The following is a 17,757-nucleotide window of genomic DNA, read 5'->3' as shown; positions in this document are numbered from 1 at the left end:
AACAGGCAGTAGTAGGGATCAGAAGCCATAACCAACACAGGCAATCAGTCAATGCATTGGTCCTAATTATTTTGGCATTATGCATTTTGATAAAATTGGAACGGGGGCTTGGGGGAAAGGCTGGGTGTTTTTTCTTTTGCTCCAGGTCAGAAATTTCTCACTGTACTACCAGGAGAATTGGCCAAACTTAGTCTAAGAGACCACTTGAGAAGAAGCAGCCTATGACATGTATTTTTGTTTTGTACTGGCGCTGCCTTCCAGGGTGTCACTTGCTCACGCCTGCTGCCACACCCTTCACCCAGCCCTTTATCTGTATCTTACAAAACCATTGTATCTACCCTTCTAATGTATGTTGGAGGAAGTTCCACCTCTTTCTTTTCATGCAGGTATCATACAGCAGACAAGAAAAAAATACCGATTTTTCTGTTTACAAAGGCAGATACTTTGCAATACTTCCAGAAGTACTCAGAAAGCACAGGATGGGAAGAAAAGGCTCAAGACAATATAATCAGAAGGATGTATGAAAATTCACTATTAACAGTGACACATCCTCATCCACAAAGCTGCTTAAAGTACATCATCATCCTCCATGAGGAAGGCATTAGCCACCCATATCTAAATCCCAGCACTGTGTCCATTAATTCCTTGCAGAGTTAACAAAACAAAATAGCAAAGTCCTGAATGATCCAAAGAAACAAGTTGACCTTTTACTCCTGACAACACCTAGTACTGTCCAGTAATGCAGTCCCAACTTCCTCCAGAAAGAATGTTTCATGGACACAAACTGACTGTGACAGATTAAACTGAAGTCCCATTTAAATTTCTTTGATTTAAAGCCAACAAAATCTTCAAAACATGTAAACTCCTATTTTATTACATCAATTACAGTATTTTGCCACCCACACATTCACTTAGAAGGGATGCAGAAGCTTGTCAAAACTAGTCAGCCCAGAGAGACTAGAATGAAGATTGAAAAGGACACACATACACACACATACAGAGGAATTCAGATTTCTCCAGGTAAAGAAGAGGGGAATAGGTAGCTTTGCACCTATCAATTAAGTCTTGCAGGATCTTGGAAAGTCAGGGTATACAATCCTCCATTATCCTCAGAAAAGGCCTTGAGGTAGTGGTAGTATTCCACAAACTCTCATTAAATCTTGCGAGAATGCAGACTGTTATTACATTTAACACGTAGTACAGCCAAGCCATTGAAATTCCTTCAGCATTTCTTCTTAAATGCAATCCAGGAAATTATTTCAGACAATGTTTGTCACATGACCTTAGAGCGACTTCATCCTAATTAACTGTTTGTAAAGGAAGACTGCTGTTCAAAGGAAAATCAGCCCTAAAGCTGGTGCCAAGTTCCAAGCTTTGTAACACTTGGGGTTGCTGGGTTTTCCAGGGTGTCAGCATTATCAACTGCCCTCAGCAACCACACCCAATTCAGTTTCAGGACTAAAATACAGATCTGGCCCGTGCCATGCACAAGAAATGCACATTCTTCCTGCCTTAGAAATCAGACAACTGTTCAATTAATGATTATTACAGAGAAAAATGTGTGTCCAAGTGTTATGGTTTGGCTGCAGCCGGCAACAAAAGCGTCACGCGGCCGCCCCTCCCCCCGCCGGGGTGCGGAAGAGAATGGAAAGAAACAGGCAGAAAACTGGTGGGTCGGGGTAAGGGCAGTTTAACAGAACAGCAAACGAAGGGAACAGTAACAACAACGATACAGATCAGGAGAAAACCCAACACGAACCGCACAACCCAGAGAGCCGCTCTCCTGAACCGCCGCTGCTGCGTGCTCCGGAGCCGCGAGTGAGTTCCCGCCGCGCCGCCCCCCCCACCGGAACCCACGTGACGGCACGCGGTATGGAATACCCGGCTCTGTTTGGCCAGGTGGGGCCAGCCCGCCCGGCTGGGCCCCTTCCTGGAGTCCGGTGAAAATTAACCCTGTCCTGGCCGAACCCAGGACACCAAGGAAGGATTTAAATAGCTTTTGCCAAACCTACAATCTTTACACAGCCCTTAGTCAGAAGTCAGTGGGAGTTGGTGGAGTAAAATACAGGTAATTATCAGTATTTTTCTTTATAAATATGCAGTTTAAATTTGAGCATGCCCTAGAGGCTGACGCAGCCCTCATTCCGTTCTGATCACTCAAAAAAATCAAGTGAGCACTAGCTTATACAACATATTCATACTATGAATTGGTCTTGAAAGACATTGAAATCAGTCTCCAGGGTGATGAATGTTTCCCCCCACCATTCTGTTCTCCTGATCTAACTTTCTAGAGCCTTGACTCAGGCAGTCAATTAAATTAGTAATCTTTTACAGATTAAAAACAAACAGAAATAGCCAAAGTAGGTGGTTTCAAATCACTTGGTTCTGTCACCAAAGCTGCATTGCTTTACTACTTGCTATCTATTACTTGTGTACTGAAAGTGGAGGGTACTGCTCACCACAAAAGACAAAGCAAAAGGCTCAGTGTAAGCATTTCTTGTTGTTCTAAAGAAAGAATAAACTCCACCAAAAAGGAAATTTCACATCTAATTCATGGATGTGCCATGTCAGGGCTGGAAATGTAGAAACAGCAGAAGGGAAACTTAGAGGTATGTATTTTTTGATTACTACATTCAAAAAAAGACCCAGTTGTTAAAGATGGTCACGCAACATTTTAAGCTCCTGCTTTTATAGGTAATAAGGATGATAAAGATTTTTACAGATTTATGTTTGGACGTGTAAAATAACGAGAATCCCCAAGCACTACAAAGATAAATAACACAGTAACATCCAGGCAGGATGGATACTTTCAAGGATTTTATGTATCACTTTTCCTTTAGATTTCCATGAGCATGTCAAGGATGCAGTAGATACAGAACAGTGACAACACTTGCCTAGGCCTGGATGAAGTTTTTCAGAAGCAATGCAAGAAGTGAGTGGAAAAAGGGTACAAAATCTGCTCATGACATAAAGCCATTTAAATTACTGAGGACTAAAAAACTATGAGGAACTTCAGAGGGTCCCAAACAAGGTGAAATAGATGACAATGTAACAAACAGTGAAATTCAGCTTGGTAAATGCCCAGTAGGAAAGGAATTTCTAGTCAGTCATCATGCAGGGTGTTACATCAGCCATATCAAGGGCAGAAGGAGAGCTCAGCATAAACAGACAGCTCAGCTGAGATCACAGCACCTTGTGTTTCTGATTCCCACTAATGACATGTTAGACTGCAAAGTAGACAGGAGGGGACTACTACAAAGCAAATTTATCATTAACAAGAACGCTCAGAGTGATATTAAACCTTGCATATAATGACATACTCAGTCTTGAAAGTCATCAACTACGAGACGATGCCTCACTTGCTGGGGTGAAGCTCATGCACATTCTTCTGAGGCATCTGGCATTGTGTACTGTCAGAGACCAGATTAGATTGGATGAACCTCCATTCTGATCAAGTCTAACAAGCTGTACTTTCTTATGCTTCTGTTGCATTTTAGAGACAAGAATAAGTTTCAACATGGTTAATTGTGAGTGAGTGAATGCTAATTCTTACCGAATCCTTACAATGAAGATGGGAATTCACTTGGTTGATTTCATGGATCTTGTGCACACAATGTTAACAATATTGCAGCCTCAAGTTCAGAGGTTGAAATAAGCATAAGCAGAACGCTAGTCTATTACAGCTGTAGTTTTATAAACAGTGGTACATATCAGAAGCATGACTAATGTGTGTTAAATGCATGAGAAAATTATATTCATAGCTAGCCACTGTACAGGACAATGGACTGGAATGCATATGATAATAAAGGACAGCTCACACACTTTGACTTCTTGAATAAAAGGAAGTTGAAAAATAAACCTGATACCAAGCTGACTTTGTGACTGGAGAGATCAGGGAGAATGACGTACAAGAGACATGGATTTTGCAGGGAAAAGCAGACCTAGTCTTTTCAAAAGGCTGTCATAATGAATGCTGTTCCTGTTGAAAAGACTTTCTCTTTTTGGAGCCAGACACATGTAAGTAATAGCTATGTGGAAAGCATATGAAAGCACCACCCTTAAAACAAATCTGCAAGACAAAGTAAGTCAAAAGGTTACCGAATTTGCCTTTTACAGTTCAGACTAAAAAAAATACAATTTTTCTGAAATGTCTGATCTTCTTTGCTGGAGGCAACATTTTTGGAGGACCCATATGGTAGACCTACCTGTCATTGTATCTGAAGGATTGTCCATTTGCCCACTTCCTGACACAGAACATACCACTATCAACAGACAGTGTTGTACTGAAGCTAGGCAACCAGGAAGAGAGGAGAACCTTTGCGCACAACTCCAAATACAGTTATGCTGAGTGCGCGGAAGAAATACAACTCCAAAGTGTTTGTGTTTTAACTACCAAAATATAAGGAACACACATACTTGTATGTACATATTACAAATACCTATCAACATGTCTAAAAGTTCAGAGTGCCTGCACAGAGACATGCAAATTGCTGGCTGAGTACAGGAAAATAGCTGAACCAATCCAAACTCAACTTTTTGACAGTGCAGTTGCAATTGCAATATACAGAAATGGCTGCACCATTTCATTACCATCAGTAATGCCGACAGTGTTTTGGGTGTGCCTTTACCAAACATAAGTGCTGGATCAGACATGGATGGCATTTAAACTAAAACAGATGAAACAACTGATGACTGAAAGAAAACGAACATATAAGAAACCCATATTCCAGACAGAAAGAAAGGTGATTCACAAATAGGAAATCTCAGCACTTCTGCTGAATGTTTTGACCTCTGTAGTGGCCAATTCCCCTGTCTTTCTCAAATTTTGGATGGAAAAACTCAGGTATCTAATTTAGGATCGCAGATTCTCACCAGATGTAATGCCAGTACAAGCACTTGAGCACTGCATATAGAAGTCTCTTTTGTGTGTCAACCATTTCAATGGGCCTTTTTAGCCCATTTCGGTATAATGAAAGATACAAAGGGACGATAAGGAGTTCCCTGTTCACAGTTTACAAAGTGCATCCTACGTAGCAAATACTACCTGCAGTTGCAAATTTGACCAAGAGATGGTACTATGCATATACACAGTTGTTAGAAGGCAGCAGTGATGGATAAACACCTGCTTGTATCTAAACCACCCTCTGATTTAGATGTTCATAAACACCCTCACTGCAAAGGTGCATTTAAAAATACCAGTCATGGAAAGGAAGTCACAGGTTTGAGCACCAAATTGTAAGCCAATCAATTGGCTTACAATTTGCATACACTTACAGAGCACAAATCAGTCATTACAGACTGCATTTAGCTCTTTATCTCAAAAACAAGTTCAAGACACATACTAAAATCACACATAATCGACACTGAAAAATGTATGTTGACAATAATAGTGATGACAATTGGGGCCAGACCTACTTTCTAGTGGTGCCCAGCGACATGACAAGGGGCAATGGGCACAAACTCAACCATAGGAAGTTCCAGCTGAACATGAAGAAGAACTTCTCCACTCTGAGGGTGACAGAGCACTGGAAAAGGTTGCCCAGAGAGGTTGTGGATTCTCCTTCTCTGGAAATATTCAGACCTCTCCTGGACAAGGTCCTGTGCAACCTGCTCTGGGTGACCCTGCTTTGGCAGGGGGGTTGGAATACATGATCCACAGAAGTCCCTTCTAAACCCTACCATTCTGTGATTCTGTGAATAAACTCACAGAATTTTCTGGAAGATCTCCCCAGTGTGCTCATATTTAGTGTTTCCCAGTTTCTGCAAATCTGGTGAGCTCCATGCTTCCTAATAAAATTCAAAGCAGTCAAAGCTTAGACAAGGCAGCAATGCGCCCTTGACACAAAGAAGGGTAATGACCCCTGGGGTGCATTAGGTAAACTCTTGCCAGCAGGTCGAGAGAGGTGATCCTTCCCCTTTATTCAGCACTAGTGAGGCCACACGTGCAGTACTATGCCCAGTGCTGGGCTCCCAAGTACAAGAGAGACACGGACATACTGGAGAGAGTCCAGCAAAGGGCCACGAAGCTTATGATGGGACTGAAGCACCTCACATATGAGGCAAGGCTAACAGAGCTGGGACTGTTCCGCCTGGAGAAGGCTGGGGGGGGGGGAGAGAACTTGTCAATGTAGAATAAACACCTGCAGGGAGGGTGAAAAGAGGACAAAGCCAGGCTCTTTTCAGTGGTGCCCAGTGACAGGACCAGAGGCAACGAGAACAAACTGAAACACAAGCAGGTTCCCTGTGAACACCAGGAAACACTTTTTCACTGTGAGAGTGACTGAGCACTGGCACAGGATGCCCAGAGAGGTTGTGGAGTCTCCATCCCCGGAGGTACTCAAAAGCTGCCTGGCCATGCTTCTGAGCCACCAGCTCTGGGGGGCCCAGCTTGAGCAGGGGGTTGGACAACACAACCCCCAGAGGTCCCTTCCAACCTCAACTGTTCTGCAATTCTGTGAAAGTGAATATATACAATTCAGGCTATGCTGCAAATGACTGAAGCTAAGAGCATTTGTATTTAGCGTAAATGACACATATAAGCAAGAAATTGTCAAGTTTAATAAGCAAATACTAAGAAAAACACCAAGCTCACTGGACCATATTGTGCAGCAGCTGCCTAGTATAAATCCAAATCTCATTCTGGAATGCTTACAACTAACTCTGAATGCATCACTGCTTATGTAAGATACGGGTACCTTTTTGCTATTGTATCTGTGCCTACACTGATCTCTAGTTGCTGTTTTACGGGCTAGTCATTCAACATCTTCAGATTCCTCTAGAACTTTTCCAAAGCTTCCTCCTTCATATTTACTTCTCAGAATAACTGAGTAAGCTTTGCCACCTCATGTCTTTTTATCAGCTTCTCAAAGTATATATGAATTTGTGGAAGAGCCTAGATTTCTGCAAAACCACTGGTGACTCACTCCACAGTGAACTGTTTATTTCTGCTGTCTTTTCTCCTGTCTTTTGATAAATTCTTTATCAATGCAGTGCCCTTCCTTTTATATTACGACTTTAAGAACATATTTAGTCCAAGTCTTCAGTGTGGTATTTTCAAATAGTCTGCATTATGCTACAGAAACTCTATTTTTTATTAGTAGCTGCTCTTAACAAGTTTCCTCATTTTGAAGTGGTTTCATTTTTTTTAATTAGGCACAAGGGCAATGGATGTATTGACCTTTTTTTCACTCCTTGAAGGGTTTAGGATCTAAGCAGCTTAGGTTCAATGTTGGAGAGCCGCTCTCCAACACTTATACTTAAAGTGCATTCTGTGTATTGTTTAGAGCCAAGTTAAAATTTGCATTTCACACTCTGAGGTCCCCAATGCACAGCTCTTTGAAGAAATTGTCACTGGCTGTCTTTAAAAGCTTCACATCCTGCTGCAGTAGGAAAAATCACCTCCTTCTGTGGGTCTCCTTAGTGTGTCCGAGAGATAAAGGAGTCCTCAGCTTCTGCACAGCAGGCCAGCAAGATAAGCTGAAGCAGAGGCAGCTACATCACGTCCCACCCTGTATAAAGAAAGTGAGCAAACAACTTTGCAAGTGGATAATTTTCAAAGAAAGCTGAAGGAAGGAGACAGTGCCTACCAGAGAAAGCTGGAGCTGAAGACTTTCACCGTACAGGGAACTAGACATGGGCCAAGGTAAGCAAAAATCACTTGGGCTAGTCCCAAGCATTTGCTAGTTGTCTGTCAGGAAAAACAGCTGTGTCTACTCCAAGACAGTGTTCATGAGGCTTGTAGAAGAAGTGAGCTTCTTACAGGGCAGTAGCCAACAAAGTGCTCTAAAGGCTAAGAGAGTTCAATTTGCACAGAGGACTGCACACAAAGGGACAGCAAACAAAAGTTGGTATCAATGCCTAAGAGGAGTTTGAGAGGAGCAGTAAGAGGCAGCTAAGGCAGACGTGAGAGTTTGGAAGCAAAGGCAAGAGAGTTATCCTTAACATAGGGGCTGGGTTGTAGGCAGTGCAGGGAGGCAAGCCAAACTACAAAACTGAAGCAGAGAGATGACTGTTTTAGCCACTTGAGCAAGGAGAGGGTCCAGGTTTCAAGCAACCTTGAAGAAAGTGACAAAAAGATCCATGAAAAGTCATATGAAGGAGAGGGAGCCAAACTGCATATGACTCACCAGTCTACAAGATGGCCAGAACAGACATCTTCATCACAGAGAAGAAAATATACAAGGGCAGAGCTGGCTCTGTGAACCTTAAACTGGCGCACGACTATGAACTGAGACAGCTTTAAAGGGATTTGAAAGCCAGACCAGAATCATTCACTGAAAACAACGCAGGACAAAACTCATATGGGAAAAAAGAAACAAAGCACACAATCCAGCGGGACTCCCACAGCAAACACAGAAGGGCCAACAGCAATTGGAGAATGTATCAATGCAGAGGACAAGGCAAGTTAGACATAAGGAGAGAGCAGATCAATGAAAACTGCAAAGAGTAGTAGTTGTGGCTTTAGCACAGGAGCAATGGCTTTCAATAGCGGGGGAATGCTCTGCAGTTTTTTTATTTTTTTTTAGCTAGAACAAAGGGAAGAGCATTGGGCAGCAAGGAGAGGTAAGTGACAGGATGCATCATAAGGGGCAGCAGTTACAACCCATAGGTTCAACGATCTTAGTGATGAGTTGGGAGTTGAAGAGACAAGTAAGGTCAGGATGATCCCAAGGCTGAGAAAAACAAGGGTGTTATCTGCTTCTCAGCAAGAAGTCTGGAAAGAGCATCACCAAAACCAGAAGAACAGTGCAAGTATATGATCACACTACAGCCACTGAGCACCAAATTGGGTGCTTGAAATTGTGGCAATTTTTTTCTCTCTTCTGATGCTGGACAGAAGCATGTATGATGTGTATGATGCATGTGTAGGAGATAGAAGGAGGAGGAGCTCTTCTGTATCCTGCAGCTCTGGGTCTAAGATTGCCAACTAATATGGTCCAAAGAAGGAACAACTGGTGTTTGATTTGCTGTGATCCAGCATAATTCCAGGACTATATAGCCACGTTACATTCAAACCAGCAGTGAAGTGTGCACCAGTTGCTGATATTTGGTGCACATCAGTCATACATAGTGCAATAACTGCTGGAAGAGCTTGCACACACATTGCAAGTAGGGTGTAATAGCTTGTCTCATGCACAATTTCAACCATAGATCCATGTGGAGAGATGATGCCCTGAGTGCCATCAGTGCCCTTGAGTACACAGAGTAAGACTCCAAATGTGGTCACAGAGCATGCTCAGTGCTAAGCAGAACATCTGTAACATTTGAATGCTCAGGTCTGTTCCATGTCCTTTCCTGGGCAGGAATGAACTTTTGCATAATCACTTGGTTCATTTAATGATGCTAGGGCATAAACAAAGGCAACTCATTAGCCGTTTGACACAACAACAACTGAGCTCAGAGTGAAGGCCCTCAGTTACTGGGCAGAAAGTCTCAAATGCAGGGGGGCACTGAGTGAAGAAACACATGCTCAGCTGTTTGTGTGTCTCAGCATGTGGCCCAGGGCCAGACTGCAGGCAGGTCACAGCCCCAAACTCATTCTGTATTTTCTCACACTACAGGTCTGAGCATCAAAAAATGTGATTTCAAGATCACAATGAACAACAATAACCACCACACAGAAGAAATCAGCACTGAAAGGCTCATGGTGAGGCGGGGGCAGCCATTCACTATCACTGTGAGCTTCTCAGCTCCAATACACAACTACCTGCAGCAGCTGAAGAGGACCTTCCTCATAGCAGAGACAGGTAACATCATCACCATACCTATCAGAGCTTGGGTCCTCCACCCACCTGAAGAACAGAGCTGGTGGAAAAAAAAAAATCTCCAGAGCTGGACAGAGGTGCCCACAATTAGAAGTTAGCCCAGTGAACTGTTTATCTAAGGCAGAGTCTCCTGCTGCTAGGACTGCAGAGTCAAAACTAGATGCAGCACCATAACCAACGCAAGTTCACTGCTCTGTGATTTGAAAGTACCCAGGGATCTCTCCTTTCCCCTGGCTTTTGGTTTAGGAATGTTCAAACTTAGCTACCCTGTTACAGCTATCTTGTTACAGAGTGTTTTCTAGTGAGACTCCTGAGAAGGACAGCAGCATTAAACCCAGCTTGTTTTACCATAATCTGAGCATTTGGCTGTCACTTTTGTTACAAGACACTGAATCCCAGGTGCAGCAGGTCTGCACCATTCTGGCTGTTCCTGGTTTCTACAAATCTATGAAAAACACATCCCACTTTCAAACATGGAGGCCTGAGTGCACTACTGACCTTAGGAAGATTCACTAGGCATTAAGCTGCTAAAGGGTTAAGACTCTCATAAGCAAGGAGCGCTATGGCTCCAGATATAGACAAGGTCCCTGCAATCTGCATGGCGTGAGGATGCATGTCTGGAACCAGATCTCTTTGGCTGCAGGATCACACCCTTCCAAAGCAGATGGAACCCAGACTGAATTTCCTATCTCCAGCCTGGGAGATCAGCAGCAGTGGAGTGCAGCACTACAAGAACAGGACCCATGCTTCTGGACCATCTCTGTGAACACGCCTGCCAATGCCCCCATTGGCCAGTACGCTCTGCTTTTACACGCCTCCAAGTATTACCGTCTCCTGGGCAACTTCACCCTTCTCTTTAATCCCTGGTGCCAAGGTATGTGGTCAGAAACAGAAAGACAGGCTGGGATCAGTCACTTCACAAAAACAGCTTTTTGAGCTGTGGCACTCTGCCTCCATAGAGGTTGAGGCTGACTCACCTAGTGCTCCCCATCACTCCTGCCCTGCTTCTCACAGCACCTCAGGAAGGAGGTAGGGGCTAATAAAAGCTGAAAGCTGCCTGCCTCAGCACTTCTGCCCTGTTCCTGGAGTACTCCACTGCCAGAGCCCTGTCCTCCTGCTAAGGGAAAAATGTTTGATAAAGTACTTCCTGTAATAAATATTTTAAGATGAGTCGAGATTATAATTGGTCTGATCAAGGCTGCTGTATCTTTCTTAGGAATAGAGAAGTCAACAGCCAGGAGACTAAAAGAGCTACCTAGTGCAATAGCCTAGGTCTGAGGAACTTTTTGAACAAGGAAACAGAGATGACAGTTGAATTCTTCTTTCCTGTCCGATTCAGAATCTGTGGCATTTTTCCATGGCAGAATGCCAGGGACTGCTGAAGTTCCTGGAGTGCAGTGGAGTCTGCTGATTTAAGAGAGATGCAAGTGCATCCGAGACCAGGAATGCTTTCTTCCTAATGTTTTTTTCCTCTAATCTAGATGATGAGGTGTTCTTGGCTAATGAGGCACAGCGTCAGGAGTATGTTTTAAACCAAGAGGGTGTCATCTACTGGGGAACAGAAAATGCAGTCCTAGCACAACCCTGGGACTTCAGTCAGGTAAGCAAGAGATCCAATATGTCTGTGCTCTCTTACAGCCACCAGCAGAGGAAGGGTGCATATCTCCTGTGTGTACAGGATGCTATCCAGTTCTATACTGTGGCTTTGATGAAAGAACTTGCTCTCTGCACTCACTGTCTTTGTCTAAGACTGCGCAGCAGAACACAGACCTGCATATGAAGTCCCATAACCCAGTATATGTAATTTTAGCTACCTTCTCAGGCTGTCCTCTATGAAGAAATGCATTGACCTATAGCTGGGCTTTGTGTGCCTTCCTTTCATTAACAGATATAAAAGCATTTAACAGAGCTTAGTAATACTGTCTCTATTTTAGAAGTAAAGTGAGAACAAGCAGATCTTCCAATTTGCCCAAGGCCCTCTGACACAGCCAGTGATTAGAATAGGATTTTATTCCACTTTAATGTCACCAGATCACAGAAGTACCTCTGTGCCAACCTAGAGAGTGCTCCAGAAAAGCACCAGTTTCCCTCAATCAGGGGATGCAGTACCATGCTAATGGATTTCCCACCTTGCTTCAATTAAGCTGTAGGTCCTGCCTTTAGTATGTTGTGCTCCCTCTCCAAATCTCTACCTGTAGCTCTCCTCCACAGCCCACTTCTGTAAGACTATCAGCAGAAAGGCAGAAACAATCCGCACAGTTACAGACCCTTGCAGGAACTCCAGAGAACAAACATTCAGGCCAAATTTCCTGAATTGATGTGTTCTTGTTTCAGTTTGAAGAGGATATTGTTGACATCTGCTTCACACTGCTGGATGTAGGTGAACACCACCAACGAGACAAAGGTCACACTCAGCGCAAGAACCCTGTTTATATCTGCCGCACAGTTGCTGCCATGGTAAGAGAGCAGACAGCAGCCCTGACCCTAGCAGAGAAGACCCGAATGCAGAGTGAAGGCTAGCATCTTCTCAATCCCAGTTTATGGCAACCCACTGATCAAAGAAGAAGCCAGGGCTGTTCCACACAACACCTCCTGCCCATTTCCAGCCCTTTCTGATATTCCCGCAGCAGACAAGTAGTGCTGCCAAGAGTTTCTTAGCAGCGACAGTACACTCACTGACTAATCTCAGGGGAGACTGTTGCATGTGTTCTGCTCAGCCATGACCTTCATGCTTTGCACAAAAACCCCTTTTGGTTTCATCTGTCTTGTGACTCGCTTCACCAAACAGGATGAGGTGTACCTACCAAAGAGAGACAACTGCTTAATCCATCTTTCTCTTCTCCTTCCCTGCAGCTGAACTGCGATGAGTTTAGAGGAATCCTGACAGAATGTGGGACTGGGCAATACTATAATGGGACACCCCCTTCCAAGTGGCTGGGAAGCAGCCCCATCCTCCAGCAGTGGGTTGCATCACAATACAAGCCTGTCCGCTACGGGCAGTGCTGGGTGTTTGCCGCAGTCATGTGTTCAGGTACAGTGGTGGTTCAAAGACTTTTGTGTTGAGCAAAGCCTTATCTGGTCTGCAGAATCTCTAGCATACGCCTAAATTCCTGGATTAACACAGATCCAAATAATATAACCTTTAATCTTTCGGTGAGAGGCAGATTCTCAGAGTTTCCTCATCAACATTCAGCATCACTAGCTTTGAGATAAGAGAGTATCAGTACACATTCACTGAACGCACCTATGACAGCTTATTTTCTCAGGGGGCAATGCCTCTTGCAAAGTCCAAACAGCAGGCCTGGTGCCATTTGTAATAGGTCTGCCACCTAGATAGGCTCTACACCTGTGAGCAGAGGTACCCTTGGGGCAGGATGCACAACTAATTCACAGCTCTTTCTTCTGCACAGTTCTGAGGTGCCTGGGAATTCCTACCAGGGTGGTCACAGGCTTTACGTGGGCTCACAACACTAACAGCAGCCTGAGTGTGGATGAGTATTACGATGAAGATGGGACACTGCTTACACAAGACAAGAGTGCCCGTGTCTGGTAAGAAAACATGGCAGGGCCCAAGCAAGAAATTGAGACAATACCTGGATCTAGGAAATGATAGAGAGGGGAAAAGAAAGAGGTGAACAGCTGCAGGGATGTGGACAGGAGACAGCTCAGCTGAGATCCTCTCTACATGACCCATTCTTGAGAAACTGCTGCAACCTAAACTGAAGAGTGCCCTACTACTAGGGCCCACAAAGGAAGAATGATAGCCCATTCCTGATGGAGAAACCCACTTGTGTCAAAGCCATGGTCTTTCCTCTCCTCATCGTGCACTGAGCTCTTTCAAAGGAGCACTAATGGGCTGTGGTTTGACTAAAACTTTACCGTACCTCAGGGTTCAGTCCCTTGGTATCAGCACATGATTGTGTCTCTTGCAGGACCTTCCACGTTTGGAATGAATGCTGGATGGCTCGAGCAGACTTGCTGCCAGAGTATAGCGGGTGGCAGGCACTGGATGCCACCTGCCAAGAAAAAAGTAAAGGTAAGATATCACAGATGGACTGCGAGGGTGGAGTGGGGGGGTGAAGAGGGGTGGAGTAGAGGGGGGATTAAATACAGCAGTTCAATATTCCTCCCTTCCCCAACTTCCAGTGGAACGATGCAAAAGGACAGGGACTCACCTTGTTGACTTCAAGCCGTAAACCACCATTCATCTGTTTGGTTTGTGCAGCTTGTGTAACTCCAAGAGCTCTATCACAGCACTGCTCCCTAATGTCCTCCTAAACTAGATACTTCACCAGTCCCAGTATAGGTCTAAACTAGGCATGGGTCTAGCTGGCAAAGCATCTGAATCTTAACTAGGCCACATTGTCTCCTCAGGTCCATCTTTCTGTGGGCCAGCCCCTGTTCAAGCCATCAAGGAAGGGGACACAGAAGTTGATTATGATGTCTGCTACTTCTTTGCTGCCATCAATGCCAAGTGCCAGGTCTGGATACAAAGAGCAGATGACACCCTCAAGCCAGCTCTCGGTGGCACAAAGTACACCGGCAATAACATAAGCACCAAGAGTGTGGGCAGTGAACGCTGTGAAGATGTCACACACAACTACAAGTATCCCGAAGGTACGAGGTAGGCAAGTGGCTGAGCACGTTCCCGGCCAGCGTTACAAGTGAAGAGTAAAGGACTAGAGAGCAGAGCCATATCAGAGCATTAGGGTCATCCACTTCTCACTACTTACCCTTCCCGAGTGGCACAAAAACACTTTACTCTTGTTGTCTACAGAATTAAAGCACTAGTCATCCTGCTTAACTTCATCCTGCTTAATTACATTAACCAGCCCTCTAGAAGGCCAGGCCTTTCTTCACCAGACACTTTCGGGTCTGGAAAACCTTCTTTCCTGATTTGTTAGCTGTACACTCTGTACATTCACCTCCCATTACTTCTCTAATATACATAGATATATTTCAGAACCAGTTTTCTGAAAAGGACTGTTGTGCTCCCAGATATTGTCTAAACCTCCCTCTCAAAAAGTAGCTCCCCCTTCATAATCTATTACTGAGCACTGTTTCCCTGACCCAACTCTACAATCTCATCTTGGCCTATGGCATGTTGTTTCCTTGGCTGCAGCCTATCACGAGAGAACATAGTATTGTGCCCTAGCTACAGCTGTTAAACACGCAGCTACCTCTTTGACAGATGTTAGCATCAAGGTGCTTTATAACAAATCTTTCCAAGATTTCCAAGATCTTCTTCCAATGCTGTGTGTATCTTTCAGGTGCATCCAATGAATGTCCTGTCAGGTGAAATTCTCAAACTGCTCCAACCTGAAGCACAACAGGATATCTCTCTATGCTCTTAGAAAGTTATCTACAGTACTGCCAGAATAACTCAATGCCATCCTTCTGCATTTACTGCTTCACACCAGTAAAACGGAAATACTAAAATATGTACTCCCTTCTTTGTGACAGGTTCTCTTCAGGAAAAAGAAGCACTTGACAAAGCCTATAGAAAGATAAAGAAACTTGAGACAAGCAGCAGCAGCGAAACACAGTTTAGCTCCATTCCTACCGCTCTTGAAGAGCCAGTCAACCTTTTCATCCACCTCCAGTCCGAGAGTTCTCTGCTACTGGGACAAGATGTTCCGCTTTGCATTGAAGTGTTTAACCACAGTGGTGGAGAAAAGGCTACTCACCTGGTAATTGGGGCCCAGTCTCTGCGTTATAATGGTGTGCCCACTACTCAACTTTGGAAGGAAGAGTTTCATTTTATCCTCAAAAGCAATGAAGGTAAGGACTCTTCTGGGTGCATGCCTAGAAAAATATGTCTAGACCTCTCACTTCAGGAAAAATGCACTCAGCCATCAGCTTACAAAAGGCTGGATGAACAGCTGATTGCAGGTGACTGAAATAAAACAATTTGGCAACATCACCTTAGAGATTTTGAATCTGCACATCCAGTTGGGATCACTTAAGCTTTCAAATGGTGCAGCTTTTAGTACAATGTTGGGCACTAAACACTCTTAGGTGCCACGCAGGCTAAGACCAGACTGTATTTATCATCTGCATTGTCATCTTTATTTCACCACTCTGTATTCCAGCTAACAACCTGCAGGTCTTTGTGCCTTACTCACGGTACAGAAAAGAGTTGGGAGAGAACCACCTGCTTAGACTGACTGCCATTCTGAGAGACAAGGACTCCTTCTACATATACTTTGCACAGGAAGAGATCACCATTTGCGATCCCCCTCTCACTATTGAGGTTAGATTGGTCTATCATTCTGTTGCTGCAGTAGTGAGAAAATAGCTTTCATAGCCATAAGCAGCAAAAAACTTCTGCTGGGTTGAGTGGCTCTCCTCATGTTGTCTTCTTTCAAAGCACTGAGACATCAGTTTGCAAAAAGTGAGTTGTGCCAGATTGTCATATACAGTACTCCCACTTCTACCTTGTCTATGTATGAGCATAAGGAAATCCTGATGACTCCTAACTGACTCACCAGTCTGGAAATCAGAGGCTGTAGGACAAACTACAGCAGAAGACTGTAGCTGAGAAGAAAGTAAGCTGGACTTTGCCTCTTCTGGCAACTGGCAGCTCAGGCTGAGACCTCTGGCACCAAAAAATCATTTATCTCCCTTTTAATCATAGAAGAATCTCTTTCCTTCTCTCAGTTTCAGCTCATTTACTTCTTTCAACAGTTTCCAGAAAACATGGTACAATATCAGCCAAGCGAAGCAAAGATCAGCCTCCTGAACCCTCTCACCGAACCCTTGGAGAAGTGTGTGATAGTGGTTGCAGGGCGAGGGCTCATTTACAGACAAAGGAAGTACAGGTAAGTGCGAACTGATTGATATAAGAACGGTAAATGGAAAAACAGATACAATACAAGCTAGAGAAACCCTTGCACAGAAAGGCTCTCCCCAAAAATAAGCAGGCAACATGTGGCAGGAAGAGACTGCTACAGCATGAAAGCTCCAGGAATCCTGTCCTTTATTTACAGGTAAGACAGAAGACTTTCACACTGAAAAGGAGAAAAGACATATAACAGAACTTTCAACAGATATGTAATACATTAGTTGAAGCCAGTATGACATTTGTGAAAGCTTCAACCCCAAATGCCTAGACAGCAGAAGGAAAGCCCCCTGCGAACAAAAGGTTAACAAGAGAAGTACCACAAGACTTAGGCAGAAATACACATTAGCTAAGACAACAGTTGTAGGTCACTGAAATGAGCTACGAAATTTAGAAACTATTTGATGTTGCAAAAACAATTGCTTTTTAGCTAGCCACCTGAACATCCATAAGTGGAGTAAAAAACTATATTGTTTGTGACATATCTTTCCATCCATTACCCACTGTCGGCAATAAAGACAGTCCCTGGGTACAATTTTAACCATGACTTCCCCTTCTCTACTGAAGAACCACGCAAACCGGGCTTAGTCAAGATGCATACAAAAAGGCATGTTCTCCTTCACATGAAAAAAAGCCCACATTTTTCTCAAGAAGCTGCACTAGGACAAAGTAACCTTAGATGCCTTCATGGGGAGTTCAACCCTCCTGTCATATCTCCCTCCCAAATTACTGTCAGATCACAATTCCATTACGGAAGTTTAGATAACTGCTAGCCGCCTTCTACTTTATTTTTTTTTAGTGTCCTTTTTTTTTTGGCACCACCCTCCTGTCTAGCAAATGCATCTCCTGGGCCGTAGGAACTAGAAATACAAAGAGGTGCGCTTCCTGTATAACCCCTTCTTGCCTTTCAGGTTGGGCTCTGTGCAACCTAAAAGCATTCAACAGCTGCAAATCCCATTCACCCCCACACAAGCAGGGCCCAGAAGACTCACTGCACATCTTAACTGCCTTCAACTCCAGAACCTGAAGAGCTACAAAACTATTGATATTGCAGCTGCCTGATGCTCAACTTAGAACAGGTCCTACTGTCCTGCTTACAAAAGTGGTTATGATCCGTGCCCTGATATTATGCAAGCATAAATGTTAAGAGTT

The 17,757-nt window shown here is 44.0% G+C and overlaps 1 protein-coding gene across 1 annotated transcript; it reads left to right on the top strand.

Annotated features, from left to right (window-relative positions):
* The first annotated feature begins 7,511 nt into the window (after positions 1–7,511).
* EPB42 (erythrocyte membrane protein band 4.2) lies at positions 7,512–17,667 on the top strand. Its single transcript, XM_075438717.1, has 13 exons — positions 7,512–7,642; positions 9,561–9,746; positions 10,408–10,638; positions 11,246–11,364; positions 12,099–12,221; positions 12,618–12,795; positions 13,175–13,313; positions 13,697–13,800; positions 14,139–14,381; positions 15,228–15,545; positions 15,857–16,017; positions 16,452–16,585; positions 17,517–17,667. Exons 1-13 carry the CDS (start codon positions 7,633–7,635, stop codon positions 17,665–17,667), a joined length of 2,097 nt encoding a protein of 698 aa, XP_075294832.1. The 5' UTR covers positions 7,512–7,632.
* The last annotated feature ends 90 nt before the right edge of the window (positions 17,668–17,757 follow it).

This window comes from Opisthocomus hoazin, chromosome 18, assembly GCF_030867145.1.
Source record: "Opisthocomus hoazin isolate bOpiHoa1 chromosome 18, bOpiHoa1.hap1, whole genome shotgun sequence".
Classification (NCBI taxonomy): domain Eukaryota; kingdom Metazoa; phylum Chordata; class Aves; order Opisthocomiformes; family Opisthocomidae; genus Opisthocomus; species Opisthocomus hoazin.
The sequence above is the reverse complement of the archived record's forward strand: the minus strand, read 5'-3'. Positions and strand labels throughout refer to the sequence as shown.